The 20,467-nt window shown below is 29.4% G+C and overlaps 2 protein-coding genes across 2 annotated transcripts; one reads left to right on the top strand and one right to left on the bottom strand.

Annotated features, from left to right (window-relative positions):
* The first annotated feature begins 5,427 nt into the window (after positions 1-5,427).
* Positions 5,428-7,069, top strand: LOC124825853 (C2H2-like zinc finger protein). Its single transcript, XM_047298575.2, has one exon. It carries the CDS (start codon positions 5,521-5,523, stop codon positions 6,658-6,660), a length of 1,140 nt encoding a protein of 379 aa, XP_047154531.2. The 5' UTR covers positions 5,428-5,520; the 3' UTR covers positions 6,661-7,069.
* Positions 7,070-8,314: 1,245 nt separating this feature from the next.
* On the bottom strand, positions 8,315-14,259 carry LOC124825859 (proteinaceous RNase P 1, chloroplastic/mitochondrial). The gene is given in 8 exon segments (XM_047298588.2): positions 8,315-9,014; positions 9,016-9,111; positions 9,356-9,424; positions 11,635-11,755; positions 12,022-12,203; positions 12,283-12,372; positions 12,570-13,685; positions 14,099-14,259. Coding segments are annotated over 7 exon segments (1,671 nt in total). The 5' UTR covers positions 13,641-13,685; positions 14,099-14,259; the 3' UTR covers positions 8,315-8,972.
* Positions 14,260-20,467: the final 6,208 nt, after the last annotated feature.

Below are 20,467 nucleotides of genomic sequence, written 5' to 3'. Positions count from 1 at the left end.
ATTAATACTATATCTGATGCTTTGTAGATAATCTTCTTCTTCCCATTAATCTTGCAGTTTCTGAATCAGAGCAAACTTCCAATAACTCTGATTCCTTTGGGTTCTCTCTTTATCAGCATCCCAAAAAGTAATTAAAAACAATAAAGGTTGTCAAAGTTCCCAGGTGGCTATAGCACTTCCAAATAAAAAATAAATATTGATGGATACTGATAAAAGAAGAAAAAAGTAATCACTAAATACTTTAAATAAACTGAAGTTTTTGTCTTTGGAAAGTAGCAGTACACCTTTTTTTTATCAATTATGAATTCCAATTGTATTCAGTTTAGGATAATTTTGAAATCGATATTGCAAAAATATAAATTTAGTCGTTTATGACTAGATAGTACTATAAAATAGTGTTTGTTTCTATTTAATAAGTTTTTTTTTTTGTCTTTGAAGAATTTATTTAATGTGACTTTTAATTTTTGTTCAATCAAGTTTTTATTTTATCTAAAAGGGTTTGATTCAATTTCTTCTTTTAAATTAGTGTTGATATTCTTTGTAAGACAATTTGATTTGAGGTTTCTTCACTTCTTCACTTTCTTTCTGTACTTTCATAATGGAGAGAGTAAAAAATATGTTATGATTACAAACAAAAATGTTAAAGGTTAGAGAAAAGTCACTGCAGTCGTATCAATGTCAATACTAATTTAACTAAAAGAATTACATTAAATTCTTTTAAATAAAATAAAAATAGAATTACAAAAATATATTATGTTAGAAAACCTATTAATTTTTTATCTTGTTATAATAACAAAATAAAGTAATATATATTACAAGTTCCCACCCATTGACACTTTAAAATGTACATGCACCATTCCTATATTTTTCTAAAAAATGTTATGTTAATCAATATTATAAAAAATGTTTGTATAATTACTAAAAAAACATTACATATTCAATAAAAAAGAATATATACTTAAAAAGATCCATGTAAATGCTATTGCAGTTATTAAAAAAATATTACTATAACATATTATATATATATATATATATATATATATATATATATATATATATATATTCTATGATATTAATAATATTATTATATCAAAATTAAGAGTCTAATGGAGTCTTTCAAAACCGTTCAAAAACAAAAGAACATCATTCTACTCTATACTTTAGTTTTATTATTATCTAATATTTGCTTAACACAAACATCTTCATCGATTTACATTATTAAGGTGATCATTAAAAAAGAATATATATAAAAGAGTAAGTTATTTTACCAATAAGCAATCATATTGTAATTTATATAGAAGTAAACACATATATAGATTTACATCAACAAAATATTTAGAAAATAAATCATACATACTAGACTTGACCATCCGAATATGTGTCATTGAGTCAAACTAGTGAAGTCATGCACTTGTGGTGCCAAAAACTATTATACTAACACCTACAAGGTTAGTCTCTATCACATTCATAAGAATCCTAGGGCCATCTTTATGAGAGGACCTCCTATCACTCTCACCACCTAATCATTCTCCTCCTCGTAAGTATGAATGTTTAGTAAAGTTCAAGATAGCTGCACAAATGAAACAGTCATTACCTCAAGGCACACACTAACATATACCATTATAGAGTCTCTCCACCATATTCATAGAATCACTCTAAACATACACAATATTTATATCCATCAACAAACTCACCATCATCATTAGAGTCATGCTTATAACCACAATATAAATCAATAAAACATCACAAACTCATAATAAACATGCTAATAATCCATAACAACCCATTGAAACCAACAAAATCTAGAAAATCACAAAACAACACACTAGCGCTCAAACTGACACTCAGCGCAAAAAGCTCTAGCAAAAGAGAGCCCCAATGCCATAGCTCTCGCACTTTTGTTCGATCAGCAAGCTCTACTTGTCGCTCAGCGAAAAAGAGTGAAAATAGCCCCACACCTATAGTGGTAACTTGCGTTCAGTGATGCCTTATTACTACTCATTCTCATACCATTCGCATTTAGGTCGCTCAACAATGAAAACTAAAGCTAAGCGTCATACCAGAAACCTAAAATTCCACAACTTTGATATGATGAACTAGAGTTCTATTAAAATGATCAATATGGTATTCGTGACTCAATACTTAATCCAAAAACATATTTCAATGTTAGATTAAGTACCAATGTGCTCAAATGACCATAGACTTAGTTTATCAATTCAAACAACACACCATTATATTGCACAAACATATTTCGACACCTAATTTAATCAATTCTAGACAACAATTTTGTTAATTCCATAAACCAAAACGAGTTATACTCAACAAGTCATCAAAATAGAATTCTCATATCAGACTACAATTTAGATCAAATTCAACATGCATTACAGACTAGAAACTTATCAATTACTTTAAAATGTAGTAGTTAACTTTCCTTACCTTTTTTAAAGAACCAAATTTCTCAAAGATGTTGAAACTTATCAACTTTTTGATCAATTTTTATTATTTTAATTTTTATTATTCTAATTCAAAATATAATATGTAAAATTATTCAATTCCATAAAAAAATGTTATTAGTATTTAAAATAGTGAAAAAAAATATCCATGTGTCTCATGGACACAAATACTAGGTTGGTCCATTGCTCATACATATATTTCAAACCTATTTTTTACAATTATTGAATTTAAGAAATTCAAAACTACATCATCATATTCTTTTATGATAATGTTAACTAAGAAAACCAATTCAATAACTCAAAGATTAGTTAAAGATATTCAAAATCACTACCATCACACAATTCAAGTATTAAATTTTAATACAAATTACTCACACTTAATTATACTTATTAATATTTATTAATATATTCATCATATATTACAATTTATCTTTATTTAAATATATTTATTATAATAATTAAAATTAAAATTTAAGTAACCTATAGAGGTATACTAAAAGACATAATAAGGAATATACTAATATATATTTAAAAAAAAAATAAAAACTCTCCAAAAATTTTGTACCATTTGCTGTAAAAAGTTGATTGAAATATATATATATACTCTGAATTTGGCAGTGGATTACCAAGATTCTATTGTCGGAAAATAATTTGAAGTTTAGTGTCTCTCCAACTGAGTGCAGCCTCTTAAATTAAACATGATAATTCAACATTGTATGTTTGTAGTGTTGACTGAAAAAACATTTCCACATGTAAACTTTGTCTCATTCCAGATGGCAAACTCATTGTTGAGTTGAGTGAGACAGTTGAATATGGCCACAGTGGAGCCAAACAAATTACCAAATCATATTAAAAGAAAAACAGCAACATGAACAAAAGCAAATAATGCATGTTAACATGTTGGATATATCAAATGCAATGTATCACTTAGGTAAAATAGAATTCAAAAAGATGAAACCGACACATTATTTGATGCAAATTACCTCAGATACCAACATATTTTTACATTAGTTGCATTTTTCAGATTAATTTATGAATTTTTATTTATACTTTATTGAAAATTATGACTGGAAAGTAATGAAAGATGTATGAAAATACTTACCTTTGTTTGGGAGTAGAAGAAAATGAAAGAAAGAGAACAAAAAGAGTGAAAATTGAAGTTCTTTGGATTTATAAATAAATAAAATTGTAAGTTAATATAATTAATTTAAATGAGTAAAAATGAGTTGGTAGTTGTTTTATTTTCCAATTACACTAATGCTTTTTTTTAAGATACTATTGAAAAGAGTAGGAATACAAGTTTTTCTTTCTTTTTTTTCTTATTTCATCATATATCTCATAGGTATGTATGAGATCCAAAGTTTAAATTTGCTAAAACAAATATAATTGTTTTTTTTAAACACTATTAAAAAATCAAACCCGTGTTAATATATTTAAAAGGTTAAAATATGTATTGAATATAATTCTAATGCATTAAAATTTTCACACCAAAACTCATGGTTGAATATGAAAATTCTTCTTTTTCAATTCATCTAAAAACATAACAAAAGCATCAAGTTATAAAGCAAACAAATCTTCACCTACAATAATCTTAATCACCTTTAATAAAATTGTGACGGGAAATAATTTTGTTAGTATTTTTACTTATTTTCTGACACTTAATTACTAGACCGGCCTATATTAAATACACATGTAATAAAATTAAAGTTAGAAAAAAGAAATCGATACATAAAAAACATAAAATTTTAAGTGTAATTCTAGATACCATAAGTGTTAAAAATCTAAAGTGCAAGAAAAGTATTAGAGTTCAAAATCTAAAGTGTAAGAATAATATTAAATTTAAGTATGAATTTAAATATACAATAATAAAATTCATAAATTTATTATTTTAAAATTTTTGTGATAAAGTAGAATTAATGTAGATTATGCGAATATCTGATTTGGTGTTAAAAGTAAAATTAGTATAAAAGAGTTTTATATTTTTTTAGTGTAGTTCATTCAAAATATATGTCATAAAGTACCTGTCAAGGGATTAATTAATAATCATCCTCTGACCAATTAATCCGATGATTAAACATGATTGAGTTGTTTTTTTTTAAATGGATACAACAGATAAAAGTGAACATTATTGCTTAAATTATAACTAATTGATGGTTTTATACTGTTAATAGATTTGGTAAGATGCTATTAATTGAATGATAAGTTAAAGATAAGTACTTTTTTTCTTAATGAGTTGTTAAATTAGCATGTGATATGAGCTTCATAATTGTAAATTGCAATGTAAGATAATGTCTCCTTGCTTTCAACTATAATAATAAACTACCAACAACATCTTACATTATTCTAAACACTCAACTTATCACAAACTTTGATAATATTGCTAAATAACTTCCCACAAACTTCATTAATAACTTATATTCATAATTGGCATGTGAATAAAATATTACAATATGGTTTCATCACTAAACTTCATTATGTTTAATCCTGCATGTCTCACTCATATAAATAAATTCAAAACATACACCCACCTTTTCTTTCTATATTTTTTATTAAGAACTAAAGTTTTTTATTTATAATAGGATTTTAATAACCTATATTTATAATAGAATTTTCAGAATAACACAAATGTTAGAATAAGCTGTGAAACATATATAATGTCTTTGAGAACAATTTTCTAGAATATATATATAATATTTTCTGAAATGAGTTTTTTTTTAAAGTAAATTTTTAGAATACATAAAATGTGATTTGAAAAAAATGATTTTTTCTTTCTTATGCAGTGTTCTACCTCTCATACATATTTCCTGTATAAGTGACAATGTTGCGGTGCAGTGAAACAGTGAAAGGGTATTTTAATCTTTTTAGAGTTAGTATGGAGTGCATTTAGCAAGGATGGGGTGCATGAAGTATTTTTAAAAAATCATGAGGCAGCCCACAAAGAACCAAACAAAAATATATGTGTTCTGAAAGAAGAAGAGCGAAGATGAAGAGAAAGAAGGAAAAGAGTGTTCTTTTTTTTTTCTGTCATCTAAACTGAACAGAGTGTCTCTTATCCACAGCATCAACCATGAACAATTCGCTTTTTCTCCACAACGCAAACGCAATCCACTTCACTTTCCACTCTGCATTTTCACAAACACAACGCGGGCACGTTGCTTCCAACAAGCACTTATCTCAGCGTTACCCACGCATCCAATGCTGCTGCGTCGAAATCGACATGGTGAAGAACTCCCAAGGAATTTACGCCCCCAAAAGCGACAAGGTCGTTGTTCTCTGGGACCTCGACAACAAACCCCCTCGTGGGCCTCCATACAACGCCGCCGTTTCGCTCAAAACCCTCGCTTCCCGCTTCGGCGAGGTGACTGACTTCTCCGCCTACGCCAACCGCCACGCCTTCGTCCACCTCCCCCAGTGGGTCCTACACGAGCGCCGGGAACGCAGGAGCCTCGACATCCTCGAACGGAAGGGTGTGGTCACACCCTCGGAGCCCTACACGTGCGGGGTGTGTGGGCGCAAGTGTAAGACCCACATGGACCTGAAGAAGCACTTCAAGCAGCTGCACCAGCGCGAGCGTGAGAAGAAGCTGAACCGGTTGAAGTCGCTGAAGGGGAAGAAGAAACGGGACCGTTTCAAGGAACGGTTTTTGCGCGGGAATCATAAGTATAATGAGGCGGCGAGGACGCTGCTGGTTCCGAAGGTGGGGTACGGGCTGGCGGCGGAGCTGCGGCGGGCGGGGGTGTTTGTTAAGACGGTGGAGGATAAACCGCAGGCGGCGGATTGGGCCCTTAAGAGGCAGATGGTTCATTCCATGAGTAGAGGGATTGATTGGCTATTTTTGGTTTCGGATGATTCGGATTTTTCGGATATGTTGAGGAGGGCGAGGGAGGCGGATTTGGGGACTGTGGTGGTGGGTGATTGGGATAGGGCTTTGGGGAGGCATGCGGATTTGTGGGTGCCATGGAGTGGGGTTGAGAATGGGGAAGTGGAGTTGGTGCCCGAGATGAAGAAGAGAAGAGAACATGGTTTTCTGAATGATGACGATGATGATGATCACCATGATCGTGGTGATTGGGGAGGTTTGAATGAGGATGAGGAATTGGGGCAAGACTTTATGTTGCTGCATAGTGAGGATGAGGATGAAGATGAGGGAAACTATTATTACGATGATGAAGAAGAAGAAGAGGAAGACGGGTTGTATATATTATGATTCTTTTTTGGATGGGAAACAATTTGCCACCGCAATTTCGGCTGCAATGTCAAGGATTTTTTGGTGTTTGAGGCTGCAATTGTGACTGCACCTATCTTATTTGTTTGTAATTTCTTGCAATGTGAAGAACTGCAACGCCAAGGTGTTTGTTATGTCTGGGGCTGCTGCTGTTTTTGTTTGTCAGATTTTGTAATATCAAGAAAATGCAACAAAACTGTGACAGGAACTAGAATTTGAAAGCTTGGCCAAGACTGTTTCGTTATACCCAATAGAGGTTGAATTGAGGACATGATGTGGGTATTTATGTCTGTATGTTATGTTATATGTAGCATCCTTTTGATCTCTATTGGATTATAGAGGGTTGCATCAATTGATTGCTCCCAGGGTAGAATAAAGTCTGTTTTTCCAACTGGTGCTCCTGATTCAAGTTTCTTTACATCCCTGCTAAAGCTAATGCAAGTTTGAGAAAAGTGTTATTTTCCACAGCTAATGTATTTATTAGTACTCTAAGTTAAATGATCTAGGCTGGCTGAATATAGCTTTGTTAATATGCAGGATCTGAACAAACGAGACATAAATCAACTAAATTTTCATACTGAAGATGGATAATAGAAGGAAAACAATTAACTGAAATTTTTCTGTGAAGTACAGTATATATATATATATTACAATTTTCATTATCTTACCATTTACAATTTCATACAAATAGACTACTTACCTACCTTACCTATTTATACCAAAAGGTAAATTTTAAACTGACTTTGAATTTTACAATAATGAATCATACAACTTTGCCTCATGGCTACAAATTATATTCAACATTTCTTTTTTATTCTTTTTATGAATTCTAGTGAAACATATAAACAAAATGTAATTTGATAAGAACTTGAAGAAACCCTTTAAAACATACCCAATGTAATTATTCCAATAATTTATTTGTTACTCACTCGTTCAATACTAAAACCTTATTAAGTTATTCAATTGTTTTATTTTCATTTTTCTAAAATAAATATTCACTATGTTACTTTAGTTATAGGGATAAATTGCACTTATTGTTTTTTTTTAAGTTATGTTAAATGACATAAGTATCTTTTCTAATTTTAAAATAGATATTCCTTATGTTTTTAATAAGATGATATTCACACTCCTTCCTTCTAACTTTTGAATATACATCCATCAATTTTATATTTTAAACAAATGAAAGACATTTAGTATTTTTAGTAAAAATGCATTTATTAGCATTATTTATTTAAAATTATTATATCAACTTAAATTTAAATAAAAAATTAAAATACAAACTAAAGATTTTTTATAAATAAAATTATAACATTTTATATTTAATAAATAAAATAAGAGATGTAACTGTCACTTCATTAAAATCATAAGAAAACAAATATCATTTTATTTGAAAGATAAACAAAGTAAACATCTATGAAAAAATTATAAAAAATATAATATCATTTATTAAGAAAAGCTAATCTCTATTCTAAAAGTATAAGGAATCTGAGTATAATTTTCTTTCTCATTTATTATAGTTTTCACTATTTATTTCTAATTTACAGTTTTTACACAAAACACTGTAATGATTTATACAATCATTAATAATTTAATAGTTTCTACAACTACAGTAATAAACTACTTCACAAGCCAAAGGTTTGAATATCAAATGTAAAATATATTTCATGAAAGTTCAAAGGGAATACAGTCCCAAAATTGTCTGAAACAATATTTTCTCAATGCCTCGTCATGCATGATGCCCATCAAAAGCAAAGATTAATATAAATGTCGTCATACATTCTTTTGTTGAACTCAACGACCGAAAAGAGTGATTACTAATACCAAATATACCAGTATGTTTTTTCAGGCAAAAAAAAATGCTACCTCAGCAGAAGTTATCCTATGTTGTTAGGAGGTATCCGGAGGCAAACTGAATTGTAGGTATTAGACTGAATCAGTTCCTAAAGTAACTCAATGCTACTTGACCTAAGGATCTTGAGCAAAATACATGAGACAAATCAGCTTCACCCACAAGAATTATGAATACAGGCAGAGCTATTAAGGAAAATTTTAAAAATATTTTAAGATGATGGAGAAGCTTTCTTCCTTTTTGGGCAGCCTGAAGCTAAAGGAAAAACAATTGAGCCAAAAATATATATAAATTACAGAATAAAGAAGGGAAACTGGTAGCAGCTCTATATCTTATGCCTTAAGTTCATCACAGCTGCTAGGAACTGCAACTCAAGATGACAAAAAACTGGAATGAATACTGAAAACAAACCAAGAAGATGAAGATATGCCTCCCTCATGTGCAATCAGTCAGACTTGGAGGAGGATGTCCATACACTATGCAATGAAATTGTTTTTGGATCTTGCGGCACACAACCATTTCCTTGGGATCTCAGGATCATCACTAGTTATAGTTGGCACGTGCCAGCTACCATTGGCCGATTCCTGCAGTTACATTACTTTTAGCATGAATAAGAAAACTGGAAAGCTCAGTTTTCTTTGTCAATCATTTTCCCCTTTCAATAAAAGGGCTACAAAAATACATACAAGTGGAAGTATACAACCCTCGGCCCCTCAGAATTGAACAAAATCAGCCCGATTCATTCAATACACAGGTATGAATTATATCTTGATGCAGAGCAAGAAAAATTATATAGCCAGTGAAAAAGCAGTGGGAATGTCATCTCACCTGAATAACTATAGAATAACATGGAGGCATGATTAGGGAGCCTCCAGAAGTTGAGGTTGATGCTCGAACCTGTAAACCAAAAAACACATCATCAATCCTTTCACTATTTGAGTAAAAAACTTGACTAAAAGTCATGATCAACAGACAAATGCACAGTAGTAATTCAGCACCAAGAAAGGATAAAACTCTTGAGGAACTGATTCTAATATAGAAACATAAACTCTAGCAAACTTAAGAGAACGAAAATCATATCCCATTGGGCGAGGTCAACTACATGGATCTCACGATGCTACTAAGGCCAAATTCTCAACAATATTATTTATCAGGAGACCCCTCTTCAAATTTTCTCCAATGTCCTTCACCATCAACCTCTCCCCCTTTTTGCAAGGCTAAATACCATGCAATCTACTATCCAACTGATGCTTCCTACTACTTTATTTACACATGTCCAAACCATTGTAACCAATTTTCATGAAAAATACTAGGAATACTCATTCTTACACACTCTTTCAAACACTCTCTTTATTAGTATAATTTATTGGAAAATCACAAAATTTTACAGGATTCTCGTCCTCTAGCTTCTAATAAATTTCAACCACTAGAAGAGAGTTCGTTAGAAAGAATATATTAGAGTGTGTTCTTAGCACTTCTCTTTTCCTTAATTGGTATCACCAAACACAAAAATACGTGTTATATTTCTTAATATAATATACTGGTCATAATAAAAAATGCAGTAAAAATTGTAGTAAAAAATGTCAGTCTAATAATCACCCCGTGCACTTAGGGAACCCCCTCAAAAGTTAGCTACTAAGGGAGGATGATCAAACACTTAAATATTCTACTAAGCATCTTATAATACTCTACCTGACTAAAACACTCAATTAGTACCCAAGTCCCTATCACAGCACCATCCCTAAGAATAGCGGTTTTTACTCTATAGCACTTATTAGCAACACTTCACTTCACCTCCTCATTGTCAAAACCCATTATCAGTAGCCCCTTTTGAGGCATTGACAATTAGCTATTATATCAACTGTAAAAACTAAAACTTTGGGAATCCACCCTCGAAAACTAGTTACTAAGGGAGAAGAATCTCATACTATTCGATATGGAACTTAAGCTCCCATAATACCCAAGTTCTTATCACAATCTATAATATGAGCAATACCCTCGCAAAATCATATATGACTATTTCACAAAATTTAAAACTTTTTTAATCCATCATCAAGCACTACACCAATATATCATAGAAAATCACGTCTTGTCTTATTCTTTCTGGTATATTTGCTGCAATTTCTTGTTGTTGTCTCTTTAAAATCCAACATTCACTACCATGGTATAGCAGGTACGAAAATATTGCATCCCACTTATAGGCTTTATTTTAACTATATTCTAGCTAGTATGAGATCTCCAATATCTTTTCACTCTGAGGATTGGACATCTCTAGTGTGTAGAACTAGAAATTTGTGAGTGGCATGGTACACCCAACAAAAATCATTAAGATAGATTATGATACCATATTATAAGATGAGGTTTACATACACATCTATTTTATCCATACTGCTACTCGATGAAGGATACCCAACATCTAGAAATGTTGTTTGGTTTGGTAGGTATTTTTGTCACAAGTAATCCTTAATGTTTTTCTTCATTTTAACCGTCTAGTTTACATCTTTTGTGTGATATTTCATTGATTTGACCACTATTTTGTAATATTGATTCCAACAATTTAAACTTCAAAACCTACAGTATGGTATCTTTTTCCCAATTTTACTTCCATGTTCCAAATCATTTTCTTCTCATTTCTTGATCAAATTACTATACATATACTTTGTTTTACTCCTACTCACAAGAAAACCCACTGGTTCCAAACTTTGAATCCAAAACTCAAGTTTAGAGCAAACTTCTTTCCTCCGTATCTCAATCAAAACTATATCGTCCATAAAAAATGCAGTTTTTTGAATTAGAAGCACAACGAACTATCCTATATATGCAAGTTCTTTCCAAGATCTAGTAGCAGGATTCATCAGTTTGTTCTAGACAAAGCCTCCTAGTACCATATTAGATTGTCATGTATTACAGCAAGCAATGGACCATTCAATAAATTCTTTTTTTCCCAAGTGGGTGCTTTTATGATGTTTGCTGCTGGCCTTGCGTAGTCAATAGTCATGGATACAAAAGTCAAGCAGAACTCAGAATAGTGTTATAAAGAATGCGTCTGGAATGTGGCAGGGCTATACTATATAATGGTATAAGGAACTTTGGATAGTTAGAAATACCTGATGCTTTTCCTTCCATCTCGGGAAAAAACTAGAACCAAGTAGCTGGAACAAGTGGTCCCTCATCTCATCATCTGTTAACAGTAAGCATTTACAACTAACAGCAGCATATAACCAGTACCTGTGTTAAGTAAAATAACACCATTGTATCACAACTGCATTGTAAGACCATAGAGACATATGTACACTTTTGAACTTCTATTCATGGCAATGTTGTAAATGCGTGATACAACAAATTAACAACATGCAACCCTAATCCAACTAGATGGAGTCAGCTACATGGGTCAATCAACACCATCAGATTCTTTGGAAATGTAAAATAGGAAAAAAAAGAAAGTAAATTAGGCAACCTCATCTAACTTTAATATTGTGGAAGCACTACATTACCAGTCATCATTTGAACCTTGAGGTGTAGCATAAAGAGCACCATTTTTTTTCCAATTTTCTATAAGTCTCCTGTTTTTTGGATTTTGAGCAGGACCACCATATACTCGGCTTGCATGCAAAATTACAAGGGGGAATCTCTTGGAAGGGCTTATTTGACGTAATTGTTCAACAACAGTATTAAGCTACAACCAAGGGCAAATAACCATTATTAAGTAGTTACTTTTGCAATGGGCTGAATAAATTCTATAATGTCAAGCTCACCCTCGAAAAACTGAAATTATGCCCATTGGAAAGGCCTACATTTGCACCATCTACAACAGCATCAAATGGGCCATGCCGCTCAAGCCACTTCTGCAGAAGTCGAACTTCTATATCAATCAGTATTTTATTGCTAATTTTTTATATTGAAGACAGAATTGAAAATAAAGACACTACAACATACAATATTTGTCAAAGGTAGCCTACAGGAAAAAAAGGATGGCCCTTCGCCAAATTCAGCTTTTAAGTACCCAAACAATTTTTAAACAAAACAGTAAATCTTGTTCTACCTGAAAATGAACAAAGTTTTCCTTGGCTTCTTTTTGGCAAGCTAATTTAGATAATGAGACAGCAAAGGTTTCGGTCTCTTTTGGATCAATATCAATGCTCACAAGCTTCTCACCACACGAGAGACACACACCATCCTCGTTCACCTGAGTCTCCACCATTTTCCATCGCCCACTCCCAAGCCACCCTTGACCATGCCATCCTCCACCTCCCTGAATAATCCCTTCCCTCACTTTATTCACATCCCACTTCTCCTTTCCAATTTTTGCAGCATATTCTGAGTTGAACCAGTCTTGAACTATCCGTGAAGTTGTTTCAGACACCTGTCTCACAGTAGCGCGCAAACGGTGCAAAATCTCATATACCCTGTCTTCCTTCTTTGTTTTGACACTGACTTCCAAAAGAGCAGAAAGCTCAGGCTCTTCAGCCACAATACCAGACTCAATCATGTCAGCATCAACTAGATAAGCTTTCTCAGCATCACCCCTCTTGCAAAATCCAAACAAAGCTGGTTCATACGATCTTAGCTTGGGAACAATAGCAACATTCTTCATCTGCTTTAGCAATTCAAAAGCCATATCAGGATCTTCCTTGGCAGCAGCAAGCCTGGCAGCATTGGTAAAGGTGGCTTCATTGGGCTGAACTCGGTCATTCAACATCTGCTGAAATATCTCAAACCCCCTTTTGAGACCCATTTGGGCAACATCAGCATTTTCAATAGAACATAAGTATAACAATTTGTTATAGTGATCAAGGTTGAGTACAACCCCCAATTTTCTGGCCTCATCATAGTGGCAAAGGGCTTGAACAACATCTCCCTCCCTTGAGCACTGGTTTAGCTTACGCAATAAGACCCCTTCAGGAGATTCATAGAAAGCTTTTCTTCTCGCTTTGGTTGAAAGCTTAACTGTGGTTGTTCCTCCCTCTTGTGATTGATCCCTTCGAGCTAATGTAGTGAGGGAGGAGAAGTTAGTACTAGCAGTTAGGGTACGTTTGAAGTAGTGGCAACACAGAAGTGGGCGCCAGTAATGGGATTGTGTGAAGATACTGAGAGGGTGAGCGAATCTCGCCATCGCTGTTTGTTGAACCAACAACGGAAAGGTGAAACAACAATCAACCTGGAAGTCATAAAATCCAAGTTGAATACCAGTTCGTTCAGAGAAAATTAACACAGACCTTCAATTGGCCTTAGTAGCTATTGGTCTCTAGATAGAAATCATTCTGTTTTTCTATTTTTCTTCTTGCTCTGGTCTTGAAGGCACATTTTCTTCTTCCTAAACTCTACCTCGCATCGTAAAATTGCAGCTTAAACAATGATAAGTTCTATGTCCCAGTTGCAAAAGTGAATAACTAAGCTGGTAAAGAGTTCAAAACTCTTACACAGCCCATGGGAAATTTGATACAATTACAAAGAATGTATTCCACATTTTGAACTAGCAATGATACTACAATTTCAGTAGGAATAATTGGTAAAGAAAAGGAGTGAATAAAAAACAGTGATTAGAAAAGGATGAAATTCAAAAGGTGTTACCTTACCGGAGGGAGAAGCTTCTATTCATCGGCGGGGTGATTGTGTTCGCGCGGGGAACAGTGGAAAACTGGGAATTAAGGGTTTGGATCGTGTTGATGCTGTTGGGATGCTAAGAATGAAATGGATAATTTAGTGGGAAAATGAAAAATGAAAAATGTGATTGTAGAAAGAATTCAGCGGCTGGAAAAATAAGAATGAAGAACTTTTTTTTCCTGTTTTTATTTTTAATTATTTTACCCTCATTTGTTTCTTTCATTTTTTATTTTTAAAGTTAAACATATTTTTAATTCTTAAATTTTAAGAGAGAACTGAAATTTGTTGAAACAATTTGATTTTTAAATTTAATGAAAAGGCATAGTTCTTTTAATTAAAAGTTTTTAGGAATTAAGCAGCGTTTTGAGTTATCCTCTGAATTATTAGTCTTAGTCAGTCTGAATTAATTATATTGTTTTATACATTCTAAACTTAAGATGTGTTTAACACATAAAACTATTAAGTGCGTTAAAAAAGACTTTATTCATTTACATTTTAATTTTGAAAATTGAAAATTAAAATATATCAAATTTTTATTCAGAATAAATTTTAATTTCTTCTTTAAAAGTTTTAAAGTTAAATACATATTTAATTTTATTTTTTAAAATTTTATATATTAAAATTTATTTTTTTATATTTTGTTATGCTTCTGGATACACTTTCCATTATAAAATCAAACATAGAAAACGAGGTGACAGATTTATAATTTTTCAATAAAAAAGAATATAAAACACTTATATTTACGATGGATATTAAAATAATATTTTTTTAAAATTATATTTATTTACTCTAATTAACTTTTCATCTCCAATAATACTTTTAAGGGAGATAAATAGAATACAGAAATAGTTGATCAGGCATATCCCAGATCCTTTATTTCCTTCCAGATCTCTACATATTAGAAGAGAAAAAAATTCGATGAGAAATTATTTTATTCTTCTTTATTCTTCAATCATTTTCTATAAAATTTTGAAACAAATAATTAAAATTTTAAATAGTTTTACTATTAGTTTATCGTTTGTTTGTTTTTTTTTTACTTAGAAGTAATTTTATTTTATAAACCTGATTATTTATTGAAATGTTTCACGTTGATAAAAACATATATGTAATATATTGTATATATGTAAAATTTCCCAAAGATGTGTCAGTTAATTAATGCATAAGGGCTGGTGATTATGCGTTTTCTTGAAATTTAGTTATACGAACTAGTTAGTATTGTTTAATTATATCAATCTTATTTTGAACTATTTTCATTTGACAATGAGGTATAATTATTGAATACTTAGATAAAATGAAAGGTTTTATAAAATACATCATTATTATCTTCGTATGGTTTATTATATAATCTTTTTTTTTTTGTTGGTTTTAATTATATACCCATACGTATAATATATATATATATATATATATATATATATAATGTTTATTTTATTTTTATTATATTATATTATGATCATATTTTTGTATTATATTATAGGTTTAAAGGATGAATTAATTTGACATTATCGATCGAAACTGGAGACAAAATAAGATATTAAACCTATATTATAATGATAATGAACGAGTGTTTACTTTGTTTGTTAAACTTTCCAAAATTTAATTTATTTATATTCATCATATTGTTTTAATACTTTATTTGTTTCTTTACAAATTCGACCTATAACTTGTTTTTTTCTATTAAAAATTATTTAGACTCGTTGACAAAAAAAAACATTATAAAAATTTGTGAGAAAAAAAATATAATTAAAGAAATATGTAACATTTCAATTTTTATAACGTTAAACTAGGATATAATTATTTTTAATAGAACACAACCGTTGACTTAAAAAAAACAAATAAAGTGTCATTTTAATTATCCAAAATAACATAGCAAAAAATATATATATATATATATATATATATATATATATTTAAAAAACAAGTATTAAGTTTATACATCATCAAGTAATCATTATAAAAGAGAATATATATAATTCATAATGTAAATCAAACAATACAGAAATAATTTAAACTTTAACTATCTGGATACATGTATTAATGTTAGAGTCACGAGAGCCATGCCCTGTGTGGTGAAACAACTTGCCCAAAACCACACTAACATTTCATGGAACTTCCACACACCAAGGTTAATTTGACAAACATCTATGACCCAAACTAGTGACCATAGATTATAACCTCTTGCCCCTCTCTACAATATAACCACCCATATTTATTTGAGATTTTTAGACTTATTAAGAGTGTCAAAATTAGTGTTTTATTATCCATTGGAGATAAGTATATATACATAGCAATATGATCTAAATCACTATATGTATTTATGCACAATATAGTTACAGGAAATTGAATAATCTAATTACAAAATTTGATTAGCTTGATTACAAAAAATTTTCATAATAATAATTTTGATTTTATCACTATATTAATAAATTCTCGTAATCTTCCTTAAATTTGGTGAACAATGATTTTAATTTGGGTTAAATATGTTTTTAGTTTTTTAACTTGTGAAAATTTGAATTAGTCCATTTTCAAAACTTTAGACCAATTTAGTTCTCCATCTTTAAAACTACGTGAATTTACTAAATTTTATTAAATTTATTTAATGTTTTAAATGTGATTCTCAGTTAACAATGAAACATAAATGTATAGTAAATAACTCAAATATTACTATGAAAGCCAAACGTGAGATAAATATAACCAAATTTAGTTAAAAAAACTAAATTCACACGTTTATAATGTTGAAAAACAAAATTGAGTTAAAATTTTAAAGAAGAACTATTTTAATTTTTACTAAAAATTAAGAGAAGTAAAACATATTTAACCTTATATATTAATCTCTTTTAAACTTATAGTGATTTTAGTTATTTATTATATTCTTTGTAATATTATATAATATTAAAAATCTCACACCACTAAAAAAAATGTCTAAATATTCCTATGTAGATGAGTGACTTTTGTAAAATCAAAATATGTATTACTATCAATTTTGAAAAAACTAACGAGTTATTAAAATAATCTGACACTTAATTAAATGAAGTATATATAAGATAATAAAAAAGTAGATAGATTAATATTGTTTGTTTATAATATTCTCCGAAAGTTTCTTGTAAGGTTTCTTTCTCTCGTGTATAAAGTTGAATAACTTCATTATTTGGCAATTGATGAATGAATGAATGATGAAAGAGATTGAAGGGTTTTGTTTTATTGAATATGTCTTAATCTTTGTTAAAGAGTGGTACTCCAGAAACAGTATCATTGTTATTATAGTTAGAATAATAATTATAGAGTTATAGGTAGATTGTATTTTCAAACGCATGATGATGTTATGTCAACATTATTTTCCAATTCCGATTAGCTTTAGTGCTGCAATAGACTGCCGACTCAAACTCCTCCGTGTCTCTTCAAAACTCCGGTGGACCCCACCCACTCCGCCACCTCATTTTTTTTCTCACTTTCAACTATTTTTTTTAAGAATAATGATATTTTTAAAATATTTTTTACAACATTTTAATATTATTTATAATTGGTTCATCTTAGTGTTTATGATTATTATTATTAATTGTAAAGTAATTTTACAATATTAAAATGTTTGTCAAATATCATTATTTTTTTAATAAATGATATTTATACACTTTAATTACGAGTTAGACTCATTTCAACTTTTATTTAATGAATTATATAGTTTGTGTTAGATATTTAGTAATATATAATCTCTTATAAACTTAATGTTGAAACAAATAATTTACACCCACGAGACTCTCCACTTTCGATATATAAGATATTTAAGCCATTTTCATCCATAATGTTTCATTGTTGTAATCAAGATTAAGTGGGTAAACAAGTTTCCAACTGAAGTAAGTAACTATTTTGACAAAGACACATCTTTTTATCTTTTCTATTTCAATTCTGCTTCTTTAAAATATTGTCTTTGTTTTAGTTACAAATCATTCATGTCAATTATATTTCAATTCTTTGATTCAATATTCATGTCAATTATATTTCAATTCTTTAATTCAATATTCGTTGTAATAGTTAGATAACGAAATCATTATAATCAAACTTATTATACTACACACGATTAATTGTTTGAACTTAATTTGTAGTATTCAATAATAACAATAATAATAAGACAATCCATTATTTTATTAGCTAGCTAACCTATGTTTTCAATTGTATAGAAATTTTGTGAAGCTAAATATTAATTTGAATCGTTTTGTTGAAACGTATATATATAGTTAGAGTGGATTTTTATACATATATACACACACACACACACATATATATATATATGGGAAAATAAATAATTTAAAAGTGTATTTAAATTTTTTTAAAAATGTATTTATACTAAAAACAAAGAAGAATTTACTAAATTTATAATTAAGTGTATTTAAAAATTTTCAAAGTGTAGATACCCATAATACTTTAAAAAGGAAGAAAAATAAATTTGCAAAGGGTTTGTTTTAAAATGAATATTATTATTTAGTTAAAGACAAAAAAGTTTGCAAAGGCATTCACTTATTGTTTGATGATTGAAAAGAAGAGAAAATGGTGCGACTTGCGGAATCCTTATCATCATCAAGTCATGCTGATGAAGACCCAATATCCGACACTTGCAATTCGACTCATGATCCTCTTTTCGTCTTATTATTCACCTTATCTCATTAATTAATCTCCATTATTATTATTATTATTAATCTTAATATTATTATTATTATTATTATAAATTTTAATTGATATGCATGGAGGCATAATCGTTTCATGAGGTATTGGTGATTTTGGTGAGTGGTTGCCCCATCACCTCTCATTTTTTGTAGTATATGATTTATTTTATATGATAATATTGTGATTAATTATTAGTTATTATCATGAGATCTAATTCGTTCAATAGTTTAATTTTGAAAATATTTTTATTTCTTATGCATTTAATATTTCATTTCAAATAATTAAGATAAACAGAGTTTTGGCCTTATTTATATTAGATAACCTAGCTCCAAGGGGCCATGGTGTACCTTTTCTTTTTCTTTGTCTTCTAATGCAAATTTCTTTATTTATAAGGTATCGATATTTTTTATGTTTAGATATATATATTTTATTGCTAAACTTGCAAATCTATGTGTTGGTATCCAACAATCAAAACAATTCTTCTAAATTAAGCAAACCCTACATGTAATGTCACCATATGTTATAAGAAAACTTATAAACTTAAAAATATCAGTTTATATTACACGAACTTTACTTTTTGATCCTTATACTTAAAATACTTTATTTTGTGTGGTTCATGCTTATACAGATTTAATTTTTTTAGTTCTTTAATATCTGCCACCTAAATTATATTAATTAAAAATAATAAAAAAGTAGTATTTATAAAGAATAAAGTGGATGATATTTTAAAAAAATTAAGTTTTGTTCAACTGTAAGATAAAACGAAAAATTTAACCAATATTAAACAATAACTTTTTAATAGTATCTTATATATTTAGTCATCTAATTAACAAAATTACTTTATCTCACCTTTAAACGTGTTTGTAGTTTTATTTAATTTTGTCGCAAAAAAGAAAATCTATTATTAATGAAAGTTTTAGTTGATTTGCATGACATTCTAAGTTTTATTTTATTATTGTCATTATATAATAAAACTTATATGTGATTGATTATAATAATTAAAAAGATAAAAAAAATGTTAATATAATTGAAAATGGGAATATGTGTGTATTGTATTTTTAATAAATAGATAAAAAAATAAAAGTTTTAATTAAAATTTCAATAAAATATATATAACATTTAAAATAGAGTTTATTTAAAATTTAAAAATATATATATACATATGATATAATATTATTATATTATATGTTATAGTTATTTGTGAAAAAATAATATTTTTTTAATAGAGATTAAAATATTGATCATATACGTCCAAATCAACCATATCTAGATAAACGCAGTTCTTATGATATGATTACAAAATAAGGAAGTTTGATAATACATGTCGATAAAGTTTGATACCATATCTAGAATAGTATTTCTTATATGTTTGAATAAATTTTGGTCACTTGTGTGTAAATATATTAGTCCTTATAATATTCTATCATAACGATTTAGTCGAATACATGTCGATTAAAGATAACCGACAACCGAAAAATGTTCACTAAGTTGATTAATTTAAGATGGTGACTAATTAACAAAAAACTAATCAAGATAATTAGTCATATGAATGAGAACCATTGAAGTAAAAAGTTTATAATAACACATTTTATAAAATAAATTAATTATGTTTCATAATTACAACACTAATTATCTTTTGACCAATTTAATGATTTGTGTGTTGGAGTGAATTTGACA

This window comes from Vigna umbellata, chromosome 1 (assembly GCF_029865625.1).
Source record: "Vigna umbellata cultivar VRB3 chromosome 1, Vumbellata_1.0, whole genome shotgun sequence".
Taxonomy (NCBI): domain Eukaryota; kingdom Viridiplantae; phylum Streptophyta; class Magnoliopsida; order Fabales; family Fabaceae; genus Vigna; species Vigna umbellata.
Note: the sequence above shows the minus strand (reverse complement) of the source record. Positions and strands in the feature narration are given on the sequence as shown.